This window comes from Rattus rattus, chromosome X, assembly GCF_011064425.1.
Source record: "Rattus rattus isolate New Zealand chromosome X, Rrattus_CSIRO_v1, whole genome shotgun sequence".
Lineage (NCBI taxonomy): Eukaryota > Metazoa > Chordata > Mammalia > Rodentia > Muridae > Rattus > Rattus rattus.
Genome location: NC_046172.1, coordinates 32,018,404 through 32,031,984, shown reverse-complemented (window position 1 = coordinate 32,031,984; position 13,581 = coordinate 32,018,404). Strand labels below are relative to the sequence as shown.

The 13,581-nt window shown below is 35.9% G+C and overlaps 1 protein-coding gene across 1 annotated transcript in view; it reads left to right on the top strand.

Annotated features, from left to right (window-relative positions):
* Ppef1 (protein phosphatase with EF-hand domain 1) overlaps positions 1–13,581 on the top strand; it is a 94,280-nt gene that overhangs the window by 38,893 nt on the left and 41,806 nt on the right. Inside the window, 2 exon segments of the mRNA XM_032889576.1 lie at positions 4,854–5,017; positions 12,277–12,391. Coding sequence (XP_032745467.1) covers positions 4,854–5,017; positions 12,277–12,391 — 279 coding nt within the window.

Genomic DNA, 13,581 nt, shown 5'->3' with positions numbered 1-13,581 from the left:
TGTGTGTGTATGTATGTATGTATATTTTAATTTTTTGTGGTGCTAGAGTGTTTTAATTTTTTGTTGCTGTGGTGAATAGAATATTTTCGAGCATGCCATGTTTCCATTACTTACTTGTAGCATTCCATTAAAATGTTTATGACCATATCTTATTTGTGCTTCTACTGAATATTGCTAGTAGTTTATGTATTGTTACTGATGTTTTTGCAGTAGACTTTACCATGTACCATGTGCTTCAGTAATTTACATAATTTCATCTAGTATTAATTATTTACCTTTTTGAGTGTAGACTCTGAGGGTTTGAGGGTAATCATTCAAGGTTATCTTATCAATGGTGAATTGTTATTGAAGCTTATGCAATTACTCTGTGTTATATTTAGTTCTCTTATCAATTTTTGAAGTTTTTCTTGAGTTTTTAATCACACCATATATTTATATATATTTAGTTATTACTCTCTATATAGTTACTACTATTATTTCGGTTTCACATCTTATTGAATTGGCTAGCAAAAGCAAAAGTGTATTCAAAAACAGTAAAAGTAGGCAGTCTTTTTTTTTTGATGACTTAATGGAAACCAGTGTTACTTACTTACTTAAAATAATTATGCCAAGGGAGTATCCTTCCATTCCATGTTTTTTAAAATCAAAAACTTATGTTTACTTTAATAGATGTCACCTTGGCATCGATTGAATTTAATATATGGGCACTAATGATTTTGACTGAGATTTATAATTAGGAAATGAAATAACTCTTAAGTGTCATATAGTGCTTTTCTTTGTCCAGCACTATGTGGACCTTGTTTTCAAAGTACAATGAAGGTGGTTATTATTAAGAAGATACTATATTTGTGGAAAAACTTGTGAAATTCTATTTTTTCCTAAAAATATCCTTTTTCCACGTCAAGATGAAAGACAAGATCTTTTAAGTGTGACTCATAGGCAGTGACAGAATTTAGTTGTTATCATCCAGTAGAGAAGCGAGAAGTTGCAGCATGTGTGAAGGCAATTGTTTAAAAGTTATTTTCTTATTACAACTTACAGAGGTATCATTTGGTTGTATTAATATTTGATTATATTTAATTAGTTTACATCCATGTTCTCAAAGTTATACAGCAAACACCAAAGGATTAACTCCAAATAAATGTTGCACAAATCTTCATATATCACTTGCATTCATTAAATTCTTATTTATTAGTTACAGGCCATAAGGACAATAATCATTAGAAAGGTTAAAGCTTAGCTTATACAGGATATACAGTAGTTATTAGAAGAGAATCTGCATTGCTATTTTCATGTTGATAAAAGCCCAGTAGAAGGATAATGATTTAATATATATTGATTAATATTTCCTATCGGAGGCTGGAGAGATGGCTCAACAGTTAAGAGCACTTGATATTCTTCTAAAGGACCTAGATTAATTTCCTAATCCCTACAGGACAGCTCACAACCATCTGTAACTCCAGAGCCTGGGAATCCAATGAGCCCCTCTTGCCTTTCTACGCACCAGGCATGTATGTGGTGTAGTATATACATGCAGGCAGACGTCCATGCACATAAACCAAAAGTAAAATAAATTAATCTCAAATATTTCATATTGTGCAGTTTTATTAAAGAGCTGGCTTAGAGAATCTTCCCATTAATTTATCACTAAACGTTTAAAGAAATAAAGGTCATTAAGTCTATGGGAGAAAGGGCTATACTAAGCTTATTGATTCTAAAAGAAGAATATTTTATTTTGTTCTTGAAATAATTAGACTCAAATTATAATTACTGCTGTTGACAGAATTTGTTATTAGCCAGTGGAAAGGAGAGAAGTGGCAACATTTACAAAGGCACTGACAAGGAAAATGGAATCTTTTCTTCAAAAATAACCTTTTTCACGATCTTTGAAAATTAATTTTTGGTTAGCACACAAATAAACAGTTTTCTTTGTTGAGGTAGTTTTTCATTCATGTCTCACAGAGCTATGTTTCTCCAATATATCAGTTAAGAGTATATAAATAACATAGATGCATTTTTATAGAGTAAAAATCACAATGGCTAAGAGTTTGGCAGCTGCTTTGCTCCTACTGGATTGTGTAATCTAGCCTTAAAAAGAGAGGGGGTACCTAGTCTTACTGCGACTTGGCATGTCATGTTTGATTGTTATTCATGGGAGGCCTGCCCTTTTCTGAAGAGAAGTGGAAGAGGGTAATGGCTGGGAGTTGGGGGGAGGCGAGACGGGGAGAGGGACTGCAAGGAGAGGAGGAAGGGGAAACTGCAATTGGGATGTAAAATAAATAAATACAGACAAAAAGAGTTTGGGGGTCTAGGTCAATGACTCACTTAGCAAATCCTTGTCATATAAGCATGAAGAAATGAGTTCGAATCTCTAGCATTCATAAAAAAATCTGGGCACAGTGGTGTCTACTTGTAGTTCCAGGGTTGAAGAGGCAAAGAAAGACAGGGTTGAATCCATGAGGCTGTTAGCTAGCCAGCGTTGGGAAATCAGTGACCTCTAGGTTCAGTCAAAAACTGACATAGAAAGCAATTGAGGAAGATACCTTTGGCCTTCACATGCACCTGCACACTTGTCTATATGTGTACATGTACTGTAAATTACCCAAAGCAAAAAGATAAAGAAGAAATGGTTGTTTAGGGGTAAAATAAACAGTGGGCACAATAAATATAGGCATGTCAGTATATGCAGATATGTGATTCAGAGATAGTGTTGTAAATTAGAGATATCTTCAGGCATGTTTTATTGTGTTACAGAGCCTAAAGAGAGGATTATACTGAAGGTATTTGCAACAGAAAGTGACTTGCCAAGCTTCTGAGAGCTTGAAAGGGGGCTGTGTGTGTGTGTGTGTGTGTGTGTGTGTGTGTGTGTCTCCATAATTGGCATATGCAAATCTATATATTCAATTTCATTCCCTTTTCTGCTAGCATCTGTGTTTTAAAGTCAAATGCATTTCAAAAGCTCTACAGCCTTTTCCATGAACACTATAGTCATGCCATTAATATGTACATCACCTAAGAACCAAGATCCCTTAGTTCGGATCATATGTGCTTCATAATGACTTTCTTACAGTCTATAACAAAAGCTTTCTGACCGTTAGCTAATACAGAAAAACTGCTGGGTTTTGTGGAGTTCCTGTGATATCACTTACTTATTTTTCCCCGAGAGTTGCCTGATATTTCAGCTTTCCTTTGCAGGAGGGTGATTCCCAGTAGACATTAAGAGAGTTAAGTAGAGCATTTAGGCTCCACTGCCTACATGATGAATCTCAAAACAAGTTTAGCAGGATGTTCTGCTTTCCTGGTTTCTAACATAAATTGAATAATTAAATTGTTCTTATATATCAGACTAAAATCAAAGGAAAAATGTCCCTGACCTCACTGAATATGGATTTTGTTATATTTCAGTTTCACTTTTCATAAAACATTATCAACTGTTAGCAAAATATATCCTATACACCACAATTTAGGATATATTTTGTTGTAAATATTATTTCTTAGTTTAGAAAAATTTTACAAATTTACTTCTTCACTGTATTGCTTATCATAATTGATAATGAAAAATATGTATTCTGTCTACAACTATTAGTACCATATCTTCTACAGGTGACCAACTTTAAATATTCAGAAAAGAGATTTTTTGAGAACTTATGAAGATATTTTAATAAGAAATAAGTGTTGATGAGTTGAAGAGTATTTAATTGTCCTCTTGGTCAGTTATTTCTTACTGTAATAATACTGAAAAGTAGCCACATTATTTCCGTTTCATAGTATTCAAGTGCTTTTTTTCACTATCAAGTCTTCAAATTAGCCAAACATTTCTGATCTTGACATAGTTGATTTGACTGACTTTTAAATCTTGGCTGGAGTTTACTTGTGTGTCTAGAGGTCTGCCAGCTATTGGCTGATCTAGGACATCCTTACCTAGGTTGATCTGCTCTGCTCCATGTAATTAGCCTTTCAGTAGGACAGCCTGGGCTGAGTGGAAATGGCTATGTTCCAAAACAGAGAGCATGAAATCATATAAGGTCTCTGGAGACCTGGACTTGGAGCTGGTAGATAGCCCTTGGACCACATTGTTCAGGGTAGTATAAGTTATGAGCATAACTCATCTTGAAAGCAAGAGAAAATAGCTAAAATCACATTCCAAGAAGCATGGATTGTCTAGGTTTCTGTCTAGGGACTCTTTCATGGACAACATGGCAAGAAATGACTGTAGGTCTCAGCCCTACTAAATTCCTTTCTAAATGGCCAATGCAGGCAGTCTGTTACTATTCAGAAATATGAGCGAGGCCGGGTTGGGGGGGGTGCTTTGATTATTTCTGCCTATGGTTTGCCGTTTACATTTTATCTGCTTTGTTCCTAAGAAGGGGGGTGGAAATCACATCAGAAACATTGTACATAAAGAGAAACACAAATCAATTAAAGCTAAGTAAAATCCTCTGAAGTATTTAACAAAGGAAAAATTGAATGCTGCAGTTTAATTTTATATAGATCATGAATAGAAGCAGCGGTTTGAAGCAAATACAGTGCTTGGAAGAATCTGATAAGTAAGAGTGGACAAAAGAATTAGTGCTTCAACTCAAGAATATCAAAATACCTCCTCGACCGAGCAGTTTTCATGTGCTTCTTGCTCTCTTCCCCACTGACTATGGTTTCCCCGCTCTGACAGAGCCCAGATCCAGGAAGGGATACTCGTTACTGGCCTCAGAAACAGTTATTCCTCTTAGTTTTACACGCTATAGGTTGTCATTCATAACAGCACAGTGTCTTACAGGAGCTAGAAATGCAATAGGGTATTGTTAAGCATTAGAACATCGATTCGTCATCTTATACCTCTTTGCCTTTCCTTTCAGCATTAGTAAGTCGACTTTTTGAAAACACCAGGCTCGAAAGCAAGGATAGAGAGGAATACGTGGGGTTGATAGATGTGCCTGACTCCTATGATGGTCCTCGTCTGCAGTTTCCTCTCACGTTTACTGACATCAATTTACTTCTTCAGGCCTTCAAGCAACAACAGGTAACCTCCAGCAAAGGCTGCTGTCATTATCGTTCGTAGCTAGCAAATGAAGGGATGAAAATGCTGTAGCGTGTATTTCCATGGGAACTGTGTCACGCTGTGTGACAGTTAGGGCTCACTTTTTTTTGAACCTAGTAAATACATGTCTCCTCGGGTGCACAGTAACTTCCCTTCGATTTGTAAGCCTATATAGCATCTCCCTTGTCGTTTTCTGAGAATAGTTTACAAACTGTAATTCCACCATTTAAAAATGTGTTTCAGTGCTTTTAATGTAGCCCCAAGATTGTACAATTATTAGCGCTAATTGTAGAACATTTTTCATTATCCCCATGTAGTCTTAATTCCTTTCTTTACCCTAAGCAGATCCTGTTCTATTTTCCATCTCTGTAGCTTTACCAACTCTAGATATTTCATATAAAGGAAGCTATAGTAGATTGGATCATCTTATTTGGCTTCTTTCACTAAACATAATGTTTCTAATATTTATCTATGCTGAAGCCTGTTATTGATACATTGTTTCCTTTTATGGCTGCATAATATTTCATTGTATACCACACATTTGTTTACTGATTTTATCAGCACATAGATATGTGAAATTTTAATACCTTTTGGCTGCTATAGGTAATGCTGCTATGCAAATTCACATTCAAAATTTTTATGGACATGTCCTCATTCACTTGGGTAGGCATACACCTAGGAGAAGAATTCTACAGAGGAATTCTAGGAGCCATACAGTAAACTTTTATGTCTAAATTTTTGAGTAACTGCTAAAGTTCTTCTTGAACAAGCAATTGAACAGTATTACATTTCTACCAGCTATGTATAAAGGTTCTACTTATGCCACTCTTTGAGACTTATTATTTGTTTATGGTTATTACTCTCCTAATGTGTGCGATGTGATATCTATTTTTAGTTTTGACTGACATTTCTCTAATTAATAATGTTTAGTTTCTCTTCATCTATTAGCTATTTGTATGCCTACTTTGGAGAAATATGTACACAGAGTCTTTGTTGGCTTTAAAATCAATTGCCTTTTTATTACTGAGTTGTAAGTGTTCTTGCTAGATATAAGCACCTTATCTTTTCATTTTGTACTTTTTATTTTTTAGATCATAATTTAATTACAACATTCTTCCTTCTCTTTCCTCTAACCAAACCCTCCTCATTCTCCTTCAAAATTTTCACCTCTTTTTCACTAATTGCTGTTACATGTATCTATACATATATATTCCTAAATATAACTTTCTCAGTCTATATCATGTGATTTGATTGTATGCACAAAATGGTCACTTTCTTGATAATGTACCCTGATCCACAAGAGTTTTAGAACTTGCTGAAGGCCAATTTAATCTCTCTATATTTTTTGTTGCATGTGCTTTTGTGATCCATTGGCAAAGTCATGACTATGACGATCTCCTTGTACTTTGTTTCTAAGAATTTTATAATTTTGGCTTTTACTATGAACTATTTAGAGTTGACATGTAGCAAGAATGGACACAATTATTTTGTTCCAGGTTTTAGAAAAAAGTGTTGAGTGCTTGCCTTTGAGTTTCATGTTATTTGTAAGTTTTTCCCTTTCTCATATTTAGAGAGGTTTTGTTTTTATTTATTTATTTTTTTGGTTCTGAGATTTTTTTTTTGAGTAGTTTTAACATAAAAGATGCTGGCTGCTGGCTTTGGTGAAATGCTTTTCCTATATCAACTGTAGAGTGTGTGTGTGTGTGTGTGTGTGTGTGTGTGTGTGTGTGTGTGTGTGATTCTGTTAATGTCTTATAACACATGGATTAATTTTCCCTCTTCATTCACCCTTGTCTTATTGAAATAAATTCATAAATTCCATTTGGACTTAGGGTGTGTTTTTCTTAAGATGCTGTTGTATTTCAATTGCTAACATTTTGTTGAAGACTTTAAAATCTATATTCATAGATATATTGGTTTGCAATTTCTTTTAGTATCTTTTATTTTGACTTTGCTATAAGGCTAATGTGGATTCTTGGAGTGAGTTAGAAAGTATTTCCAATATGTTTATGAAGGATTTAAAGAAGATTGCTAATCCTTTATTAAATATTCAGTGTGTTTCATCAGCAAAGTCACTTGGCTGTGTTTCCCATTCCTCTTCCAAGGTTTATATTTTTTAGTTGATGTGTATAAGTGTTTGCTCTCATATCTGTGTGTGTTTCATGTACATACCTGGTAGGTATGTCATAGAAGTCATAAAAGGATGTGGGATCCCCTTGGAATTATAGGCAATTACAAGACCATCCCACAAGTAGGTTCTGGGAACCAACATATGTCCTCTGCAAAAACAGTAAGTTCTTTTAACTGCTAAAATATTTCTTCATCCCAAGATCTTGAATTTTCTTTATTATGAGGCTTTTGATTACTGATCCAATCTCTGTATTTTTTCTGGAACGATTCAGATTTCTACTTCTTCTTGAAAATCTTGGTAATTTATGTGTGTAGTGACACTATTAGAAGTGTGGCCTTGGGCTGGAGAGATGGCTCAGTGGTTAAGAGCACTGACTGCTCTTCCAGAGGTTCTGAGTTCAAATCCCAGTAACCACATGGTAGCTCACAACCATCTGTAATGAGATCTGATGCCCTTCTGGTGTGTCTGGAGATAGCTACAGTGTACTCATATACATAAAATAAATAAACCTTTTTAAAAAAGAAGGGTGAGCTTGATGGAATAGGTGTGGCTTTGTTGGAAGAGGTGTGTCAATAGCAGGTGGGCTTTGGGGTCTCAGATGCAGAAGCCAGGCCTAGCGTGGTAGTCACTTCCTGCTGCCTGTGAATCCAGATGTAGAACTCTCAGCTTCTTCTCCAGCACCATGTCTGCCTGCATGTTGCCATGTTTCCCACCATGATGATAATGGACCTCTGAAACTGTAAGCCAGCCCCAATTAAAAGTTGTCCTTCTGAGAGTTGCTGTGGACATGGTATCTCTTCGCAGCAATAGAACTCCAAACTAAGACAATATGGTTTTAGAAATGCATTCATTTCATCAAACTTATCTAATGTATTGGTATACAATTGTTATAGTATTTTTATACCCTTTCGAAATATCTTGAATGTTGATAGTAGTTTCTAACTTTTATTCTGAGTTTGTTTCTCGCTACATCTACTCTTGTTCTCTCTCTCTCTCTCTCTCTCTCTCTCTCTCTCTCTCTCTCCCCCCTCCCTCCCTCCTCCTCTCTTCCTCTCTCTCTCTCTTTTCCTTACAGTTAATAAATATTAATAATAAATAATAAGTACTTTTGTTTTTAGTTTGTTGATTGTTTTAATGAACCAATGTTTGTTGATTATCTGTTTTTGTTCTTTAAATGTCATTTATCTCTACCATAGTCCTTATTTTCTCCCAACTGCTAACTTTGAGTTCAGTTTGTTCTTTTTTGAGTGCATTTATTTTTATTTATATCATTTATATGTGTATTACACCAAAGGAGATTGGAAAAGGGCATGAGGGCATTGGATTCACAGAAACTGAAATTGTGAATGATCGTGGGCCATCATCTAGGTACTGGGAACCAAACCTGAGGCATCTGCAAGAGCAACTTATGTTCTTGACTGATGAGCCATCCAGCCCATGTTAAAGCATTCTTATGTTAATGATTTAAGAGCCCTTTTAAAATGAAGCTATATATTCCTTCCTGAGCATGGTTTTGCTATAGCCCATAAGTTTTGGCATATTGTGATTTCATTCCCCAATTTTTTTAATTTGTCTTTTTTTTCTCCATTGGTAAGGGTTGTATAATTTTCACATATTTATAGATTTTCCATGTTTGCTACTGTTTTCTAGTTTCTTTTCCATTCTGATCAGAGAAGCTACTCTGCTTGGTCTTAATCTTTTAAGATATTCTGAGGCTTATTTTATGGCCTAGGGTCTAGTATATCCTGGAGAATGTTCTATGTGTACTTAAGGAAAATGTATAGTATTCTTTTGCTGGGTGAAGTGTTTCATAGATGTCTGATAAGTCACATTGTGAATGGTTTTGAAACATCTGTTCCTAGAGCTTGTTTTCAGTTAATGTTTTAACAGAAATTTCCCTAAATACAAGAAGACAAAAGCAAGCCAGAAAGGAAAGGGAAAAGAAAATTAAGTAAAATAAATTTTGTTTGATTTTTCAATATGCCTCTGGGAAGACTGGGCCTTGGCATTCCCTACACCACCCTTTTCTTGGACATCATCCCAAATTCTCACTCTCAGATTAGGACACTAGAAGGCATGCCCCAGAAATACAAATGAACTAGAAGTTGTAGATTGGCTTTGTGGGAACTTGAATCATCTAAGTTTTGAAAATGATTTGAGAACAACATAACCAGTTAGAACTGGTTATGAGGGTATGAGCTACGGGAAGCAAAACAATTGCAATAGACTGTAGAGTATTTAGATAATTACATCATTAGGTTCAGAGTTAAAAGAAACATGGTTGGTGTGTTTGAGTACATAAAATACTCAACATGGATTTAAGGAATCGTTATAAAGATGTTTGACAATTTTGGCTGTATAAATGCAGAAATTTATATTAAGAGAATAATCAAGGTTAGGCAGTGTATAGAATGCATTCTTACTTGTAAAAAAACAAGTAAAATATATGTACACATATATTTAAAGTTGAAATAAAATTCATATAAAATTGATCATTTTAATTACTTCAACATATCTTGTGATTTGGTGGTTGTGGTGGTTTGAGAATGACCTCCACAGGCTCATATATAGGGATACTTGGTCTCTTAGTTTTGAAATTGTTTCGGGGAGATTAAGGAGTGTGTCTTGATTAGATGATGTGTGTCACTGGGGGGTGGGCTTTGAGACTTAAAAAGGCACTCTCTCCCCCTAGTTCTTCCAGGTTGAGGAAATGTGAATATTCAGTCTCTCAGCACCATGCCTGTCTGCCTGTTGCTATCTCCCCGCCATGACAGTCTCATACCCTAACCCTCTAGAATCAGAATCCCCAGATTAAATGCTTTGTCTTTCTTTTTTAGATTTATTTTTTTATGTATATGAGTACACTATCTGTCTGTCTTCGGACACACCAGAAGAGGACATCTCATTACAGATGGTTGTGAGCCACCATGTGGTTACTGGGATTTGAACTCAGGACCTCTAGAAAAGGAGTCAGTGCTCTTAACTGCTGAGCCATCTCTCCAGCCCCCTAAATGCTTTTTCTTATAGATTGCCTTAGTTGTGTTTTTGTCATAGAAATAGGAAAGTAACTAGGATATTATTTTGATATATTAAAATGTTATACAACCCTTACCATGATTTAGTTCTAGATCTTTAAAAAAATATTTTTCAATATTAGGGATTGAACACACAGCCTTGTGTAAACCTGGCAAGGCCTCTTATTGCCAAATGTTTCTGTCATCTTATGATGAAACTTCATACTCTTTCCTCCAACCCCCAGCTCCTGACACTCACAAATTTACTTTCTGTTTCTATAGATGATCTAATCTGAATATTTCATATTAATGGAACATATGCAGTCTTTGGTGTTTAGCTTCTTTCACTTGAAATAATGCTTTCAGGGTTTATCCATGTTGTTGTACACCAGTGCTTTATTCCTATTTTTAGATAAGTGTGTAGCTATTTTGCATGTATAATATCACATTTATTTAATGGATTAAACATTTATACCTACATTTGAATATTAATGCATGGTTATATTAAGTTTTATTTGTTTTTCAAGATAGGGATTCTTTGTGTAGCCTTGTCTGTACTGGAATTGGCTCTGAGACCAGGCTGGCCTGGAATTCACTGAGTTCACCTGTCTCTGCGTCCTAAGTGCTAGGATTAAAGGAGTATGCCACCATGCCTGGCTGGTTATATTAATTTTATATGCTCATAATCAAAGAATATTAGGGAAAAGATACTCAAAACATTATCAACATTAGTTGTCTCTAGGGGGCCGAGATTAGGAAACAAAAGTCTTGGAAAAGGGGGAAATAAATCAGTTTCTATTATTTTACCCCTTTTTAATGATTTTTTTGTTTCAGCCAAAAGAATATGTCATTTGTGTATTTAAAAACTATTTGAGCCAGACATGGTGGCACATACAACTATTTTAAATATTTAATATTTTGGTCATAAGTATAATAATTATAATCCTGATGAGATATAGATATTTAAGTACTAACATTAACAAACAGCCAATCTTAAGGTTATTCAAGAAAACTATTCACATTAATTAAATATACCGTTAAAACTGATACATCTCAGTATATGAAACATTTCAATGTACAATCATATTAAAGTGATTGAGACATTTTGTTTTTTTCTACCAAGTCTTTGAAATTCAGAGTGAATTTTGTTCTTGCAGCACGTCTCAATTCTATCTAGCCTCCATTTCAAGTACTCTGCTGTCTCGTATTGCAAATGAGCACCATCTTGGACATCCCGGTTCTAAGTCAGCCTGATCCTTAAAGCTATGTTGTATCAGTTGGGTTTCTGTGATAATCCCATATTTGTTAATCTTTTCTTTCTGGGGTTTATGTTTAGAAAGTTTCTTAATTTAAAAATGAGAGAAGAGACACATTGGACTTTTTTTAAAGTTTAAGGGAGAAAACAGAATAAATCTGAAGGCAACGATGGCCTCATCTGTGCTGTAAGTGGAGGAGAGAGGTGAGGTAGTCATCAATAGGGGTGATCCAAGTATTCTGAGTTTGGAATCTTTTCACTATGTCTTTCTGTCCTGAGCACTCAGTACACCAGATTCTAGAGCCAGACTTAGGAGGCTCTGGAGCCTTTGTGGCTCCCATGGGAGGTCTCTGAGCTCAACAACACCCACTTTCAGTTGCAAGTAGCAGGGCGTCTCAACAAAAAGCTACTCCTTGTCCACAGACTTTTCTGGCTCCTTCCTTGCTTTGCTTCCTCCTCCCCCCTCTTTTAAATGATTCTTCTTGTTTGGCTTTTATCTGAACATTTTCTTTGGACAATTGATGTCCCCAAACTCCATGCCATTACCCCTGGTGGGTTCTAAGGACCGAGAATAATCAGAAATATTGTAAGCAAATGGATAATGTCAAAGAAGAAGACAAGTCTAAAGAATTTTAGGAACCATTCATTCATTTCATTGCAAATATCTCCTGAGGATTTTTTTATGTACTACACATGAAGAATAATCTATTTAAGAATAATTTAAAGATTATCCTGAAATACAGCAACCTAAAGTGAGTACATTTGTTTCATTTTTACAGTTTCTGACATGGTCGTGCCTTTCTTAGTTCATTATCTTCATCCCCTCTGCTTGCTCTCACAGATCCTTCATGCTCACTATGTCTTAGAGGTGCTATTTGAAGCCAGGAAAATCCTGAAGCAAATGCCGAACTTCACTCGCATAAAAACCTTTCCCGCCAAAGAAATAACAATCTGTGGTAAGTTTTCAGAAGAGAGTTGTCACATTAATATTTAGGAGCCTCTTGGTCCTGTATCATCTGCCTAACTTGAAAACTATGTAAATTGGATTGTGTTGAGGGGAAAATGTTAATATAGAATTATCTATCATGATAATACTGTTCCCCATCTTGTCTTTGTTTTGCATGCCAGCTGGCGGGAATTAATTATGTGAGAAATTAAAGAACTCTTGTAGCTTTTTCTAAAGGCAGCTAGCATTTTAATATGGAGAGCCACTGATGGGGAGAATAAGTGTTCTTTGGCCTCTGACTGGCTCTCATCATCTCTATTTCATGGCGCTTTTCTCCAGGTGGGCCTCTGTGTGCCTGCCACTTGTACTGGAAAGAGAAACACCCAAGGCGGGTGGAGATTAAATTCTTTTCTGCCCTTGGCTGCTGCCTTAGATTTTCCAACTGGTCTTTGCAGCTTTTAAAGGAGTGGGAATGTCCCCAAAATCTGTTTCTTGTTCTTCTAAATAATAAGATTTGAGATTTTGTTATCTTATAGGCCAGCCTGGCAGGATATTGCTTCTAGAAACAGTACACATTGAAATTCATCACAGTTGGTGCTCAGCATGCTTACAATGTCTGGGAGTGGGGTGCATGGAAGGAACAGCAATTCCCTAACTTCTAATTAAGCCTTTAGGTTACAAAACAGTGGTTGTTATTTTCCAAATCAGTTTTTAGCCCACGTTCTCTTACTCTGGCAGGTAGAAGTGGATTTGACAATCTAATTAAACCCTTTCCATTCCCAGCATCTCATAGTGGTGACAGGGACTTGATCTAGCAGTGCATATCTCATGACATTGGGCTGACTCAGGTTTTTTGAAGAGTCTCTAATGGTTTAATTTCAACCGAATCAGGCCACCAGATTACTCTAGACAATAATATACCTTAGCATAAGGACCTTTTATTCAAAGCTACAGCAGGCTTTGCTTTTGATGGAAATAAAGAACACTGGGTCATAAGGCTCAGGAAACCATGCCAACCTGTGAAGCCTCCAAAGCCAGGGGCTAGGTTTTCTACCCACGTGTACATTAACAGTCAAAAACAGATGTTAGGATCTGCATCTCTATTAGCCCCCCAGTTGCTATTGCAGATCTATCTGCATTGAGGTTACAGATATGTGCTGCTGCACCCTAAAAGAAGAAATGAATTAGAGGACATGGTCC